General features: G+C 38.8%; 2 protein-coding genes across 2 annotated transcripts in view; one reads left to right on the top strand and one right to left on the bottom strand.

Moving 5' to 3' along the window:
• GPM6A (glycoprotein M6A) overlaps positions 1-18,693 on the bottom strand; it is a 329,909-nt gene that overhangs the window by 269,265 nt on the left and 41,951 nt on the right. The gene's annotated exons all lie outside the window — the stretch shown is intronic.
• LOC129515082 (small acidic protein-like) lies at positions 16,829-17,416 on the top strand. Its single transcript, XM_055333801.1, has one exon. It carries the CDS (start codon positions 16,829-16,831, stop codon positions 17,375-17,377), a length of 549 nt encoding a protein of 182 aa, XP_055189776.1. The 3' UTR covers positions 17,378-17,416.

The raw sequence follows: 18,693 nt of genomic DNA, 5'->3' as shown, positions 1-18,693 counted from the left end.
ATGGGAGAAGAGATTTGCAAATGACGTATCAGATAAAGGGCTAGCATCCAAGATCTATAAAGAACTTATTAAACTCAACATCAAGAAAAACAATCCAATCCTGAAATGGGCAAAAGACATGAAGAGAAATCTCACAGAGGAAGACACAGACATGGCCAACAAGACGATGAGAAAATGCTCCACATCACTTGCCATCAGGGAAATACAAATCAAAACCACAATGAGATACCACCTCCCACCAGTGAGAATGGGGAACATTAACAAGGCAGGAAACCACAAATGTTGGAGAGGATGTGGAGAAAGGGGAACCCTCCTGCACTGTTGGTGGGAATGTGACCTGGTGCGGCCACTCTGGAAAACTGTGTGGAGGTTCCTCAAAGAGTTAAAAATAGACCTGCCCTACGACCCAGCAATTGCACTGCTGGGGAATTTACCCCAAACATACAGATGCAGTGAAACGCCGGGACCCCTGCACCCCAATGTTTATAGCAGCAATGTCCACAATAGCCACACTGTGGAAGGAGCCTCAGTGTCCATCGACAAATAATGGATAAAGAAGCTGTGGTCTCTGTATACAATGGAATATTCCTCAGCCATTAGAAATGACAAACACCCACCATTTGCTTTGACAAGCATGAAACTGGAGGGTATTGTTGCTGAGTGAAATAAGTCAATCGGAGAAGGACAAACATTATACGGTCTCATTCATTTGGGGAATATAAAAAGTAGTGAAAGGGAATAAAGGGGAAAGGAGAAAAAATGAGTGGGAAATATCAGAAAGGGAGACAGAACATGAGAGACTCCTAACTCTGGAAAACGAACAAGGGGTGGTGGAAAGGGAGGTGGGCAGGGGTGGGGGTGACTGGGTGACGGGCACTTAGGGAGGCACTTGATGGGATGAACACTGGGTGTTATGCTATATGTTGGCAAATTAAACTCCAATAAAAAAATGAAAATATTTTCTTCCTAATAAAGAATGATTTTAATTTAATATTAAAAAATAGATTATAAAAAGAGATAAAGAGGGACACTATGTAGTAATAAAGGTGACAATCCAACTAGAGGATATAACACTTATGAATATTTATGCACCCCAAATGAGAGCATCCAAATACATAAAACTGTTAATAACAATCATAATGGAACTAATTGATGGTATTACAATAAAAGCATGGGACTTTAACATTCCACTTAAATCGATGGACAGATCATCCAGACAATCAACAAGGAAACAGTGGCTTTGAATGACACAGTGGACCAGAAGGATTCAACAGACAATTCAGAATAGTCAATCCTAAAACAGCAGAATACACATTCTTTTCTAGTGCACATGGAACATTTTCCAGAAGAGATCACATATTAGGTCACAAAATAAGTCTTAACAAGAAGAATTAGAAAATTGGAATAGACCAATCACCAGTAATGAAATTGAATCAGTAACCAAAATAAACCCAAAAACAAAAGTCCAGGACCAGATAGCTTCACAGGTGAATTTACAGAGGAGTTAATACCTATTCTTCTCAAACTATTCCAAAAAATACAAGAAAGAAAACTTCCAAATTCATTCTATGAGGCCAGATAGATATCATCCTGACACCAAAACCCCGATAAAGACACCAAAAATATACACACAAAAAATAACTACACACCAATATCTCTCATGAATATAGATGCAAAAATCTTTAGCAACCCGGATCCAATAATGTATTAAAAAAATCATACACCATGACCAAGTGGAATTTACTCCCAGGATGCAAGGGTGGTTTAACATTCACAAAACAATCAATGTGATATGTCACATCAATAAGAGAAAGAATAAAAAACATATGATCATTTCAAAAGAAACAAAAAAAGCATTCAACAAGTACAGCATTCATTCATGATAAAAAGCCTGTGCAAAGTAGGTCTACAGGGGAATATATCAACATAACAAAGGCCTTATTGTGAAAAACCTACAGCCAACCTCATATTCAATGATGAGAAACCTAGAGCTTTTCCCCTAAGGTCAGGAACAAGACAAGGATGTCCACTCTCCCACGTTTATTCAATATAGTACTGGAAGTCCTGACAACACAAAGAAATAAAAGGCATCCACGTTGATAAGGAAGAAGTAAAACTCAAATTATGTTCAGATGACATGATACCATATACAGAAAACTCTAAAGACTCCACCAAAAAACTAGTAGAACTGATAAATTAATTTAGTAAAGTCCCAGGATACAGAATCATTGTACAGAAATCTGTTGCATTTCTATACACTAATAATGAAGCAGCAGAAAGTGAAATTAAGAAAGCAATACTATTTGTAACTGTACAAAAAATAATAAAATATCTAGGAATAAACTTAACCAAAGAGGTAAAACTATAAAACACTGATGAAAGAAATTGAAAAGGACACAAAGAAATGGAAAGACATTCCATGTTCATGGGTTAGAAGAACAAATATTGTTTAAATGTCTATACTACCCAAAGCAATCTACAGGTTTAATAAAATCCTTGTCAAAATACCAATAGCATTTTTCACAGAACTAGGACAAACAATTCTAAAGTCTGTATGAAACTGCAAAAGATCTCAAACAGCCAAAGCAATCTTGAAAAAGAGAAACAAAACTCGAGGCATCACAGTTCCAGATTTCAAGTTTTACTACAAGAGAGCAATAATTAAAACAGTAGGGTACTGACACAAAAATAGACACATAGATCAATGGAATAGAACAGAAAACCCAGAGATAAATCTATAATTATATGGTCCATTAATCTTGCAAAGGACAAATGAACATACAATGGGAAATATATATATATTTTTATAAATATATTTTATTTATATATATTTTATTTTTATTAAATATAAAAATATTATATAAATATATAATGGAATATTACTAAGCCATAAAAAGAACAAAATCTTGATATTTGCAATAACATGGATGGAACTAGAGAGTATAACCCTAAGTGAAATAAATCAAGCCCGAGAAAGACAAATGCCAAATGACTTCACTCGTCTGTGGAATTTAAGAAACAAAACAGTAAGAAAAAAAGAGACAGAATGAAAGAAAGAAAGAGATCTACCAAAAAACAGACTTAACTATAGGAAACTCTCATGGTTACCAGAGGAAAGTGGGAGATGGGGAAAATAAGGGTTGGAATCAGAGTACACTTATAGGATTAAAAAAAAAAACTAAAATAGAAAAAAATACTTTGAAAATGCTTGCACTTAAAAATGTCAACCTTGTTTACAATTGCCAATTGACAGTATGTGCGTAGAAGTCTAAATTGGATATGTTACACCTTAAAGATTGGGGTTAGAATTCAGAGCGTTCTGAGGAAGACCTAATGTTCTTCCAGCAAATACAATTAATGTCATTCAGCTGCTGCAGTGTCAGAAGAATAACAAAGAATCCTGAAAAAAAAAGACCAGATAAGCTCACGTAGTCATCTTCATGTCTACAATTTCATTTCTGGAGTATTTAAAATCGTGAACTGTTCCATAATCTGTATTCATTCTGATGGAAAACCTGTTATCCAGATTAAGAGACGTTTGTCTAGAATTATGCTTTGCCAGCTGATTTACATTTCCTGCCACACAATTTAAAAACACAAATAAAAAGCCACTAAATATGTCTTCCCCAATTAAAGAGAGGCCACTCTTCACCAATTTATATAGCAATTAAGTAGTTCACTAATGTTAAAGCTATTTCAATTAACAACATAATATACTCATTATATGTGCCCATTAACTGTAATATAAGTCTACCAGATGGAAAAAGTCAGAATAAAATGGAGTTGGAAGCTAAAACTCATTTTGCAAAAAACTACAAATGAATGGATACATATCTTGGCCCAGAACTCAGAGTAACATGGTTTTAAACAAAAGCAACAGGAAAAACAATCTAGTTTTTGTAGCAGGATCTGTTACATGTTTTTATTCTAGTTGTCTGCTTCAGTCTACATAGACAGAAAAACACTTAGTTTGGTGGCCATAGTTCTCCCATAAACATAAATGGAACTGTAGGGTCCCATTCTAGGCCACATACATGGTTTCTGGGAAAATGTGCACATGCCATAAAGATCCCATGCCAGTTAAGGTCGGAACACAGCAACATGATGACCAAACAAGGTCAGATCAATGATGATTCACTGGTCCATTTACGACTTTCTAATAAAATACAATTTGTCTGATTGTGATCAGTTTGATCAGTGAAATTGAAAATGCCTGTTGGACTAGCAGTTAGGAAACACATAAGAGGTTTTAGAACCAGAGGAATCATGGAAACACCATACATTGCCTCTGAAATGTTATGTTGACCTGTGTAAATATGATTCAAATATGCTTCGGATTCAAATCACAATAACATGAAATGAAAATTACTTTGCACAACCTAACAGAAAACATTCACCTATAGGCTTGGGGAAACATATATTGTAATTTTGTGAGGACAACTACTGCTCTCTTGATTTTTCAAACATTTTATTAAGGCAGGAATAAAGGGTAATAGATTTTAATAATAAAAATAATGGCATTTTCACATTAGCAATAAAAGTGTTCATAGAAGTTATTATATTCTAAAATCTCTGTTGCTTATAATAATTTGTTGATATTTTAAAATAGCTACTCAGCTACAAAATAATCATGAAAATGAACAGGCATGCCTATAACATATTTCTGGTATCTGCTCTTGACTATATCGATATAATTAGGGTTACTGGAATGGACACTAAAAAGCCATATTTAATTCTGGTTAGTTTTCCATCTCATTGCATGATGGTGGGAGTAATTACCTAGTGTCACTGACATACAAGAGTTTCACACACATTGAAGAATAATGGTTTGTAGTAAGTGATCTCCAAGACCCTTCAAAAATTCAAGAGAGGGGATTCTGATGTAAATTGCCCATTTAAAAAAATATGAATGCTCAAATAGTGGTTTCTAATTACAGCAATCTAACAATGTTGGTTTCTAAATGATGAATATCCTTTTAGTAATATTTTCTCACAGGAAAAGAATGTTAAATGTGTATAAATTGCTATTAATTAACATGTTAGGGATAATACTAATGATGTATCATTTGCACTAAAGCTTAATCTCTTAAAAACTTTCTGTATTGCTTATTTTTACATCAGTCCACTTCAGAGACTTATTTTCATTTTAATAATAAATAGCAGAAAATAGATTTAAAATTATGTACAAATGTCTTCTTCAGAATATCTGGTAATAAAGTGCCAAAAAACAAGCTACAAGCTGTTTGTGGCCTAAGATATGCAAAGAATTAATTTTTGTGCTGGTATATACTGTAATTAGAAATGGCTCTGTGCATCATGATTAAACCAGTAACTATGGTAACAAAAGCAGAAAAGCACAGTGCAAAATTTTGGAGAGAGCCGAATAAGCCAATGATAATGCTGTTTTTCATCTGTTTATTTTTAAAGTCTTTGTAATAAGGAGAACTCTCTATAAAATGCATATTAATTTTATTCCGATTCCTATCATTCATTGACAATAGATTTAAACGTATCGTTCCTTAACTATACACACAGACACACACACGTGGACACACACAGTATCACTGAGAACAGACTCAGATTATTTCCACGTTTAGAAAGCAACATACAATTCTTTTAAAATATTACCAGGGGGACCCCATTACCATCCATGCACATCGCCCTTGTTTTTGCAGGACTGCACGGAAACAATGACAGAGCAGAAAATTCAAGTAAGAAATGCACAGTTTTTGGAGTCGGCCTTTTTGACACAGATTGATAGCGAAACCACCTGTTTGTTAGTTGGATAAGGCAACAAGTTGCCGTGACTAGGCCATGAACATGAGTAGAAAGGACAACCACCACCAACACATTTCCTAATGACAGAGTATAAGCTTCTGCCACGTGCAAAATCTGTTAGCGGACACGGATACAGATGCCTCAGTTTCCAAGAACTGGAATCTTGGAGCTCCATGTACATTTTTTTTGGTCTCAAAACTGTGACAGAACATGAGGAATATTTAAAACAGTTTTAAAGAACATCAATCAAAACTGTTGAAAAGTATAAAAAGTAAGCCATTTGAGAAGAGGTAGTTTTTAAAAAATCATGCATGGAGGCTAGAAATGACTCTGAGGAAGCCAAGTATGTGAGTGTGAACAGCAGCTATCTGTTTGTGGAAGACTGAACAAGATGGAATAAGGCCAATTTGGGGAAAACTAATTTATGAAACAACTTCTCATTGTATAGAAGAAACGGAATAGATCACTGCACAAGCTGTAAAATCAAATTGAATTTGATTTAAAAAGACATAAAAGCATCACATTTTTGTTTAGCACAAGAGCTCACTAAACATTCTCCCCAAATGTTTAAAATTTATGATTCTTTAATAGAGCATCTATATAAAAAATGGAAAATCTTTTACCAACCTTATTTCAACGTGAAATAAACTAGGAGGTTAAATGATGATTTCAAAGATGGAAAAATGAGTAAGACAGGGCAACAAAGACCACAGAAAGATTCAGCAAACCTATTTAAACAACTAACACCAATTCATTGATGTTATTAATAACATTTTCCATTGATTGATTTGTTGTGTCAACCAGTATGAAGCTATGAGGAAGCACCTTGTTGGGTTCTGGGATCCAAGTGTGAATAAGAGGGACAGATCTCTCTTCCCATGTAGTTTCCATTCTTGTGACAGACACAGACAGTGAATTAGCAAATAAATCGATTACACAGCAATTCAGGTTTTCATAAGAGGTTTGGAGTAAATAAATGAGTGATGTGACAAAGATTAGTTGTCAAAAGCCAAAAGCCTACTTGGTTAGTGGATCCAGGGAAGACCTTTTGGAAGTAGATGAGGTTTGAGCCCCTGGGAACCACTGAGGTGCCGAAGAGCGAGCCAAGAATAGGGAAGAGCAAGTCCAACTGCGCAGTGTCAGGAACAGAGAGACGGGAGAGGCCCAACAGGATGCTGCAAAGCTGCAGAGGTGACCAGGGACAGGTAACAGGGGACCTGCCAGGCTGTGCTGGGCCTGGATTTTTTTAAGCATCAACTATCCTAACAAATCAAAACTTTTATTTTCCCTTTGGGAATGATCTTTTTTTTTTTTTTTCTAAGGTATCTGTAAGCCCAACCAAATATGTTTACTCACCCAGAACTTCTCCCTAACTTCCTGCAAGGAAGCCGAGTTTGGAGATTGCTGCTGTTGTAGAAGCAGGTGAGGAAAGCAGGCAAAATCACGTCAAGCGCGCATCTGCAGGAGCTGCAGGTGTGATGGAAGGGGGGGCGCAGGCCTTCTCCTCCCCGCCCTGCAAGCCTGGCGCTCCTAAGCATCATCTCCACTCCAATCAACCAGATACCATAAAAGGAGCCAGGACTTTGCCTCCCCCTTTTCCAAAACTTGAGTGTGGTATACTTTTGAAAATCCAGCCAGAAAAAAAGATCAGCTTCTCAATCACTCCAGAGTATTTTTTTTTCCCAATTCTTTTTAGTTTATTTTCCATGTGAACACTCAGCATTACAATCTCTTTGTGTGATTTCCACAGCAACCACTAGAGGGAAAACTTCTACTGAAAAAAAGTCACTTAAAAATATTCTTCGTTTGTTTCATAACTCTGAAGAACTCAAAAACAATTTTGTCTCCGAGACGAGACATCACAGAAGCATCTCATACACCCCACAGGTATTCTGAAATTAGGCCTGAGAACAATTAGCATTTGCGCTATAATATACATTCTGCAAATGCTTTTACAAAATTCATTGCCTCACTTGCTTCTCTGAATAATGGCTAGCAGAGCAGGTATTAGGACTACTTAGCGAAAATAAAGAACACAAATGATTTAACTAAAGACACTTTAAAGACTTTAACTGCACAATCAATATTAAACTGAGAGCTGAATTTTTTTTCAAAGTCGATTATATCTCCCCATCACTTTTTTTTAGGAAAACCAAAAACTTGATAGTCCCAGTTTTCTCATCTTATTCCAAACTTTTAGTAAGACACCTGCAACATGACAGACATCTGTGTATTAGCTAATGCAGATGAGTTTACGAATGAATGAAACAGGAGTGAGTGGAGTTCTACTCTTTCTCAGCAACAGTTCTTCCCAATATCACCCGGAGCAAAAGGATGCCTGTTGACTTTCCATCCCATCTTAGAGTTAGCAGAGGACACCTGAGGATACTATTGGAGCTTAGTAAGCCCTATAAAGAAGGGCAGGACTTGGTAATCCTTTCTCCAAAATTTGGAATCTTTCTGTTATGGACAGAATCTTTGTGTTGCCCCCCCCCCCAAATTCATATGTTGGAATCCTAAGCCTCAGTGTGATGGGAGGGTGCTTTAGAAGGTGATTTGTTCATGAGGTTGGAGCCCTCGTGAATAGGATTAGTACCCTTTTAAGAAGAGACACAAGAGGGATGATTGTTCTCTTTGCCACGTGAGGCCACAACAAGGAGACCGCCATCTGTGAATTGTGAGAAGGGCCCTCACCCAGAACCCAACCTCCTTCCAGAGCTGTATGGAATAAATATCTGTTCTTTAAACCACCAGTCTCTGGTAGTTTGCTATGGCAGCCCAAACTGACTAATACACCTCGTTTTGTCCCACCACCTCTACACTGTTTGACTTTGGAAAATTTAAATTCGGAAATCCCGATTATTCCACTAAATCTTAGCTAAAACATCATTACAATGCAAATACAGAAATAAATCACATGGGTTAATACAACCACAGTGGAAATCATCAACAACTAACTAGAAACTAGAAGAAGGGAAAAGTAGGGATCTCTGGGGGGCTCAGTGGTTTAGTGCCACCTTCAGCCCAGGGTGTGATCCTGGAGACCTGGGATCGAGTCCTGCATCAGGCTCCCTGCATGGAGCCTGCTTCTCCCTCTGCCTGTGTCCCTCTGCCTGTGTCTCTGCCTCTCTCTCTCTCTCTCTCTCTCTCTCTCTCTCTGTGTCTCTCATGAATAAATAAAGTCTTTAAAAAAAAAGGGGGGGAAATTATAATTGTGATTCCTACCCTTTCCTTTTGCAGGAATCTCGAAACATCAGCCACAATGTTATGCTATAAGCCTATAGGTTCCCCATCCAGTAAAATAAAAATATTGATACTGTTACTAATTAAAACAATAATTACCACCAATAATTGTTGGGAGAGTAAGTTAAGGGTAATTGTTGAAATCAATTAATGATTCTTGAAAATAAGTGATATTTCGTGAGAAAGACCAGACACTTTACTATTAGATCGAGAAGGCTGTCTTTGATGCTGTGATACATGTGGAAATGGGAATGAGGGCAGGAACCCACCCACCTCTTCGTCTATAGGTAAACTCCTTGCCATACAACTAAGGGGTCAAGAAACAGTTCCAAAAATGAATAGTTAATCCAAACTTTCATATAATCCCAACATATCACAAAATATTTTCAAAAGTAATAGCTAGAAACATTAAAGACACTACCAATGGGTGATATGATTGATTACACATGAGATCCACATTCTTTTTTATGCTTTGCTATGATTTCCAATTTGTTTACAATAAAAAATGAATAAAGGGAAATTTTTTTTTTTTTAAGTCAAGCAAGAGGGCAGCCCAAGTGGTCAGTGGTTTAGCGCTGCCTTCAGCCAAGGGTGTGATCCTGGAGGGATCCTGGAGGGGGGGCAAGATTTTTAAAAATCCAAGAAGCTAAATAATCAAGCGCTATTAGATCGAATCATACCTAGTACTCTCTGTTTCTTCTTATCAAGAGTTGAACTTAGCAAAGATTCCTTGGAACCAGCACTTTTTAAAAGCAAGGGCGAGTCCTTCACCACGTTGACTTAAAATGCATAAAGAAGATAAAACTGAACGGACAGGCTTCACACTATCTGTTCATTCTGCACATTTAGTACATTCCTTGAATAGGTGGTATGGCAAGCAGCTAGTTTAAAAACTAACCGGATTACCTGCATTAAGTTTTTTAGATAACAATCCATGACACAGAAAAAGTTACAGAAACAAACCAAACCAAACCAAAAAAAAAAACTTACAAAGCTATAGATGCACATATCATATTTCCAATGAATGTTTAAAATCCATGAGAGAAAGGAGAGGAAGTTTTAGTAATCAGATCATGTACAAGCACCATGGAATAACAAATGATTCTGTAAAGAAAAAAAGGTAAGGACTCCCTCAGAATATCTTAAGAGCACACAGAGCTCACCATGAAGAAAAGTAATTCATTTTATAATGAATTATGAGGGAAGAGGGATAGTCAATACACTTGAACAAAGTTAATATGTTTGCTTTCTGTAGAACTGTGATATTTTAAAAGGCCCATCACCCATCCAGATACAAACATCTAATTATATCATTAGAAAAGAATAAAAATTATATTAGATGCAGGTCTACTAGAGCCCTGGTGAGATTTAATAAATGTTTATTTAATTTTTTTATTCACATAATTTTATAACTTTATACATTAAATATAATTACAAGTGCCGGTGATTCCCAAGACAAAAAATTTCAAGCACAGAACAAGACCTCTTGTATAAATAAAAGGTAATCTTGAAACATGAACACAGGACTTTAGTATTTGAGGAATATGCTTACTTTCAACAAAATGCAAACATTCCAGGTTCAACCAGGGGTTTCCAGAAAAGGAATTGCAAAATGACTTCTGGTCATTGAAATGTATTTCAGGAATTTAAAAAAAAAAAAAAAAAGCTTTTAGATATAACTTTACTCTCAAAGAAACCCAGGACAGTATGTTACAGTCAACAAATTGAGCACTGTCTTTTATTTTTTTGTTTTGTTTTGTTTTGTTTTTTTGTTTTTTTGAGCACTGCCTTTTAATACGATTTTTTGCTATGCCCAAGTGATTAGGTGTGGAGGGGGCAGGGAGGGTGAGAACGGTCCTCACTTTAAGAAAAAAATGTTATCTTAATAAAAGTACTTTAAATGCCTTAAAATAGTCTTAAATGCGTTGATTTTTTCTCACTACCTTAAATGATTAACAGCAACTCCTGATTACTACAACAAAAATTACCCACCGTAAGTTCAACTACGTTAATTTCCAAAGTATCAAAAATATTTAGCATTGTCAGACAGTTGAGTTCTCAAAATGGAAATACCTACCAGGGGCTTGAATAACATTGAAGTAAAAAACATGGTATTTGCAAGGCTTTTTTTTTTTTTTTTTTTTTTTTTTTTTGCATTCCCACAAATACTCAAAAAGGCTTTTTGATTATGTCAGGCTTCTGTTACAGTAAATGCCACCCCTTCCAAAAAGCCCCTAAAAAAGGAGTTTCTTTCTTTACAGCCTAAAATTCAATACTCTTCAATGTAAAACGCTGCCGTGTGATTGGAAACCTTCATTTCTCATCCTGCCTCCTGAACTCACCAGGGAACAAAACATGTCACCTTTTCAAGATCACTGTGTAACAAGCCATTTTCTATATAAACAGTCTATATGCCTGGAATTTTCAGTAGGAAGAATGAGTAGAAGAACCATATATCATGAATTTTTGCTCTGTAGATACAGTATTGGAAATAGAGGCAGAACAGTAGAAATGGTTATTGATACTATCATTCCCATGTCATCAGGTCACTAACAGAAAAGAAATGCAGCCAGAATGATTTGCAAGAGCGCTGGTCCAGGCGGCAGACCTTTCTCGACTGCATCCACCCTCTACCCCTGACTGCCAAAGAGCTCTTGAACCTCCAAGTGACCTTGATTCAAAATAGAAATACCACCTGAACCGGAAGATTAAGGAAACAATGAGAAATGAGGCATTTAAGGCACATGTAATATACATGGTCAGAAGTACCAGCAAGTACAAACAGGAATGAATTGTATCAATTTTCTGGGGGAAAAAAATATTCTGGTTCTATCCCAGATCCCAGAATTATGTAGCTTTGTGTAAGTCTTCACATTAGTATTACTGCAATGGCTAATTTTATTTGTCATCTCGGAGAATGCTTTTGGATGACACTGACATTTAAATCAGTGACCTCTGGGTAACCAACCTGCCCTCCATTCCATTTCCATTCTGTGAAAGCATGAACAGAGCAAAAGGACTAGCCTCCCCAAGCAAGAAAGACTTTCTTACCAGACTGCCCTTGGACTTCATCTGCACCATAGACGCTGCTGGGTCTCCAGGTTGCCCACAATGAAGCTTTGGACTTGTCAGCGTCCATAAAACATAAGCTAAGTCTGCATAAGAAACCCCCTTCATACATATCTGACATATATATGATCCATATACTATGTAACATGTGTATGTATATACATATATACATATATATACACATAAGATTTATATATCATATAAACTATATGATATATAACCATATATAGGGCTCCATTCCTTCAGAGAACCCTAATACAGATTTGGGTAACTGAGAGTGGTTCTAGAAGAACAGAACCTTAAAGTGACTCTTTTGAAACAGTTCTGGAGTTTCTGTGATTGGCTTTCTAGTTTGATTAGATTTAAGGGCGCTGATGACTATGCTTCTAGTAGGGTGATGTGTTCTGTGGAACCAGTCAGCCTCTCTCCCCCAGCCACTCCTGTCATCGCCCAATGAAACAATGAACAAAGTAGGCTGGGTGGCAGGGACGTAGGTTACACATGGGCTCGGCCACGTGGACTTCCACTCACCAAGGCTGACCTGGGTACAGCACTAAGTGCCCAATCCGTCAGAAGCATCAGCCAGCGGTGTGCGCCCAATGTGCTATTGGTTCCTGGAGCCACGAGCCAGCGGGCTTCGTGGTGGCGGGCTGATTATGTTGGATCCCGTCCATCATGGAAGGAGTAGCATTTTGTTCTTACTGGAATAGTAAGAAGGCCAATCCAATCACTTACCTGATATGGATTTACCTTGCTTGTGTGTATAATACGTCTGCCCAAACCACCACCCAGGGACTTCCAAACACCTTAGCACTGTCCTGCTGGTCCAACCGCCACTGCTTCTGATAAAGGGACTCCGGTCAAAGCCAACGAAGTGTGGCAATGGGCCTGTGCTCATGAAACTCAGGCTTACCAAGTTCTCCACCACTGGAGCTGCTGGCTCGACAGAACAGTGGCCCAGTCTCCCGAAGACCCGGTTAACGGTGCCAACTAGGTGGCCAAACCTCGCAGAGCTGGGGCCCTGGCTTCTCCAGGAGGCCGCACTCGCTCTGAGGCAGCCTCCGAGATGTGGTGCTGTGTCTTCCCGTCCACGGGGCCCGAACCCGCGGGGCGGAGACTCACTGTTCCACCTGGTGAGGTACAGCACAGGTTTTGCTTCCTGTCCTTAGCACCATACGCTTTGTTGGCCGAGGGGGTCTCAGTTCCACAGAGAGGAATGCTTCGATCAGGAGACACGACAGCAACTTCACTGGACTAGAGGTTAAAACTGTCACCCAGCTGTTTGCTGGTGCTCACAGCTCAACTCAGTGGGCAGAGAAGGGAGTCACCATGCTCCCTGGGGTGACTGATCTTGATTACGACAGTTACGTCACGGAAGGTTCTGCTCTGACCAAAGACTGCCACATGCTTTCTTAAGATCTACACTCCTGAACGTATGAAATAAAGGAGGATATCGAAGGGCAGGGAAATTTTATTCGATATCAAACTGTTCCCAGAATTCTATATAGTTTTTGAGGCTGAAGAGCCTTTAAGTATACTATGTTGGAACCTTTGCCAGATCATGACAATTCTCCACAGAGAAGCATTCTAAGAGAATAATAATTTGTGCACTAGATGTGAAAATGGCTCAGGAAATAGCATTTTCAGAAACCTAAATTATCTCCATTTTAAGATACGTAGTACAAAGAGTTGTGAAAAGAGAACTTTCTTGCCGCAAGGAAGCCAAATGCCTGCAAAGCAGGATTTGCAAGAATTGAATGGATGCTTCCCTTAACTGTCATTCCTCTTCATTGATACAGCATCACTGCCTTAATTGTAATGCGCTACAGAACACTGAGGTCTGCTGGGCACGTGCAACAGATGGTGTATATTGATGCTAGCATGGTGACTGTTAAAAGGGTTAGGTTAACCCAGTTGGTTTACAATCCTCTTTTTTTTTTTTTTTTTTTAACAGTCATGATAAACACGGGCAGCAATGACAACTGGGTGATAGAAATTTGCACTGTGGGGCATCTGGTTGAGCATCTGCCTTTGGCTCAGAGCATGATCCCAGGGTCCTGGGATCGAGTCCCTCATTGGGCTCCCTGAAGGGAGCTTGCTTCTCCCTCTGCCTGTGTCTCGCCCTCTCTGTGTGTCTCTCGTGAATAACACATAAAACCTTCAAAAAAAAAATTTGCACTACTAAATTTCCTTAGCTTTTCTTCTCAACCTACTGTGTACTTTCACTCCTCTTAGGGAGGAGAGTCTAGAGCTACACAAACAAGATTGACTCTAGTCACATGTGGCTATTTAAGTAACTTAGAATAATTAAAATAAACTAATCCATTTGCTCTGCTGCACTGGCCACATTTCAGTGGCTCAATAGCCACTGTGTCTAAGGCTCTGGTTTAGGACAGAACATTTTCGTCTCTGAAAGTCTACTAGGCAGCCTTCTCCAGTGGCCAAGTGTGTAGTCCCTGCAGCCAGACTGTCCCCGTTCAAATCCCAGTTTGAACACTGAAGGGCTGTATAAGCTGATGCATGTCTCCTCATCTATGCCTCAGTTTCTCCATCTGTAAGATGAAGATAATAGTACGAATAGAGGTATAATAAAAATGTGTGCAAAGCATTCAGGACAATGACTAGCAAATTTAAACACCCAAGGGCCATCTGTTATTTTCTCACCTAGAGAGTCAAGGAAAGTCCTAGGAAGTATGAAGATTAGCGAATCTGACACAGTGAGCCAGTCGGTCATCTCTTGAGAGAGACAGATATCATCCTTTCTGGTCTCCTTTCCAACATTAAAGAAGGTGATACCTTTCTATTTTCTGAGAGCAGGGGTGGCTTGTAAAGTAAGCCTATTAGGTCTCTCTGGTTATCCTTGAAGGTCAGCCTTCGAAGTTCAACTATGTCCCGGTGACAGGGCCTCAGATCCCTCTATTTCCTTGGGTCTTAAACATAATTTGGAATTTAGACATTTTTTGCTTAACTGGGGTGAGAGCACCGCCTTATCTCAGCATGCAGACCCTGAACAAAGGAGAGAAGTACAGAGCAAGCTGTGCAGGGAGCTGCGAGGGCCTGACGTTATTTACGTCAAAAGGAGCGATGATGACCACTACCATCGATAAGACATCCTCTGTCTTCAAGAGTCCAAGACAAACTGCAATTTTTTAGAATGCAAGCCAGGGAGGCAAAAATGGTTCAATGCCTGAAAGAAGGGTAGGGGGTTCTTGACGCAGAGATAATCCACCACAAGGCAAAGCCCACACTCGGCATCCCTGCTCTTCAGGCTAAATCTGGACAGCAAGAGCAAGGGACAGCTTTTCTATTTATGCCAATGAGCTACACACTGTACCTAATCCTGGAGTTCACAGAGGAAAGGAGAATCTAATAAGTCCATTTTTTTAAAAAATAGCTTATTTAAATATCTTGTGTCCTTTGCTTTATTCAACAAATGTGCAATAGCTAGTAGAAAATATGTTTTTAAAAACTGGAACATGGTAGACTTACAGAACCAGGTGACCCAGGTTCAAATCTCAGCCGTGCAACTCCCCAGCTAGAGCTTTGCAGTAAAAGAAATAATACATAATAATAACAATATTATTTTGATCCTGATTGTACTGAACCCAGCTAATACAGGAAAGCAACAAAAACTGTGTCTGGCCTCAAACCCGTGCTCACATATAATGTTAGCTCTCATGTATCTTGATCACCACAGAGGTAAAGTAAAATCTTTTCAGGTGGAGGTCATTTTAAGGGTTCTCAGTTTTTATTTTTGGCAATCAACCTCTGATACACCTGATTATTAAATCACTTGGCTCCGCTCTTAACCTGTGATAAAATGTAACTTCATTCCAAGTGATTATTAAGAGACGTAATTCCAAATCACTGCAGTTTGATAGTAATAACAATAAAAAATGGTTTAGTAGGGATCCCTGGGTGGCGCAGCGGTTTGGCACCTGTCTTTGGCCCAGGGCGCGATCCTGGAGACCTGGGATCAAATCCCACATTGGGCTCCCGCTGCATGGAGCCTGCTTCTCCCTCTGCCCATGTCTCTGCCTCTCTCTCTCTCTCTCTCTCTCTCTCTCTCTGTGACTATCATAAATAAATAAAAATTTTAAAAAATTGGTTTAGTAAAAAAGTATGGGTGGATCCTGCCTTCGCCAGTGTAATGAATCAGCTATCCAGTCCTGCGAGTCTCTATCCAGTATGGGATGGAGCCAGGATGGAGCCACATGGTGATGTGTGTGGGGTGGCATGTCTCGTCTCCTTCCAGCTGTCTTCGGTGACATTGAAATCAGCATTTGGGGAAATATTTACACCATGAAAATGGATGAGTATTTCAGTGAGGGTTTTCCCCCATCCTCACCAGAGAACAGGCTGTTCAACCTTTACCGTAGGGGTGCCTGGGTGGCTCTGTGAGTTACGCTTCTGCCTCTTGGTTTTGGTTCAGGTTGGGATCTCATGAGTCCTGTTGCAGAGCCCCTTGTCGAACCCCTTGTCTATCCCTGAATCCAGCCCTGTGTCGGGTTCTCCACTGGGAAGGGAGAATCCTTGAAGATTCTCTCCCTCTGCACCTCCACTCTCTCTCAAATCAATCAATCCATCTTTAAAACAGAAACAAGGAGAAGGCATGGAGGGGCTCTGCGTTCTGGAGTGGTGCTGCTCGGGCCGGGGGCAGGTTGCAGGCTGCTGGCGCCGCTGCTGAAGAGAGAACAGCGAGGGGGTTCGGCGTTTGCTGCTGGGGGTCCCAGCAATGATGAGTGCTGCCAGGGAGTCCCATCCGCATGGGGTGAAGCGTTCAGCCTCCCCAGATCTTGGATCTAGCAATTGGGAAGCAGCAGACTTAGGTAATGAAGAAAGAAAACAGAAGTTCTTGAGACTTATGGGTGCAGGAAAGAAAGAACATACTGGCAGTCTTGTTACAGGAGACCACAAATCAACATCTCACTTCCGAACAGGGGAAGAAGACAAGAAAAATAATGAAGAACTGGAGTCTCAATATCAGCAAAGTATGGACAGTAAATTATCAGGAAGATATCGACGACATCGTGGACTTGGCTTCGGCGAGGTAGAAGATCATGACGGGGAAGGTGATGTGGCTGGAGATGATGACGATGATGATGATGACGATTCACCTGATCCTGAAAGTCCAGATGACTCTGAAAGTGATTCAGAGTCAGAGAAAGAAGAGTCTGCTGAAGAACTCCAAGCTACTGAGCATCCAGATGAAGTGGAGGATCCCAAAAACAAAAAAGATGCAAAAAGCAACTATAAAATGATGTTTGTTAAATCCAGTGGTTCATAACTCCCAAGCACTTAGTCTTTGTATTAAAAGTAAGCCTTATTGTTATAATGCACAGTGGAGGACTGCTTATAGAGCACAGACCTTTGTATTATAATTTTTTAAAGGCCCTTTTAAATAATTACAAAGAGTGTTTCCTTTCAGATGCCATGGATTACACTTTTATGGGCATGACTATAACCATTTTTGTAAAGAGTAAGAGTTGTATAAAATAAGAAATAAATACAATACTCAATTTCCTTTCATATTAGCATCATCAAATTCTAATCTCACCTTTCTTACCCTTCAGATAGTTATGGAGGAGACTCTTTTTTGTGGTAGCTGTTTCACCTTTTTTGTTCCTTCATATTTTTCTCTTATTTTTATTTATTTATTTATTTATTTATTTTTATTTATGATAGTCACACACAGAGAGAGAGAGAGAGAGGCAGAGACACAGGCAGAGGGATAAGCAGGCTCCATGCACCAGGAGCCCGACGTGGGATTCGATCCCGGATCTCCAGGATCGCGCCCTGGGCCAAAGGCAGGCGCTAAACCACTGTGCCACCCAGGGATCCCCATATTTTTCTCTTATAAGTGTATCTGATACTGTGATGTGTTCATGAAATATATTCAGTTATTATACTTTGCTGTAGTAGAACTATTCATCATGGATATTTCTGCTGCCAATAACTAAATTGTTTGCAAAAAATTAGGTACTTCATTTATTCTTACTGATCAGCTCTACTCTTTTGGACAAAAGCAACATGAGAGCAAATACTTTCACACCAGTCAGGATGGAGTTGCAACTGTCATACATTTGGAATGTGATGATCCCAAGCAGTCTTTATATAATTTGAATTACATTGTATGTTAGGTTTTTGATAAAATTTGGCCAATTTTTACAGAAGAAATTATTTATCTGATCATGTGCTCCTATCTATTTAGGAATATGTAAAACTGGATTTTTTTTTAAGGTACTATGTGACCAAAGTTAATTTTCTTCCTAAGGCCTAAATAAAGAAAAAGCAGTTTCCCACAATAAATAAATAAATAAATAAATAAATAAATAAATAAATAAATAAATAAATAAATAAATAAAACAAAAACAAAAAAACCCACCTTTACCAGTTGTATCATTGGGGCAACACTAAACAGGCCCACAGAACTGCACTGAGTGGATGCCGGTCATACAGAATCATATGTTCTATCACATTTCTTGTGGAGGATATTGCTCAAGAAATTTTTTAAATTCCCATCGTTGAGGACACACTAGCCAAATGTCTCTCTTATATACCAGAAAGACACATGTTCTGGCTTGCGTTTATCCAGTAGACAAT

This window comes from Nyctereutes procyonoides, unplaced genomic scaffold (genome assembly GCF_905146905.1).
Source record: "Nyctereutes procyonoides isolate TBG_1078 unplaced genomic scaffold, NYPRO_anot_genome, whole genome shotgun sequence".
Taxonomy (NCBI): domain Eukaryota; kingdom Metazoa; phylum Chordata; class Mammalia; order Carnivora; family Canidae; genus Nyctereutes; species Nyctereutes procyonoides.
This window is presented reverse-complemented; position numbering and strand designations above follow the sequence as displayed.

Bases quoted from the DNA above. Each gene is read 5' to 3' on its own strand.
- LOC129515082 (XM_055333801.1), top strand. From the start codon at position 16,829: ATGAGTGCTGCCAGGGAGTCCCATCCGCATGGGGTGAAGCGTTCAGCC.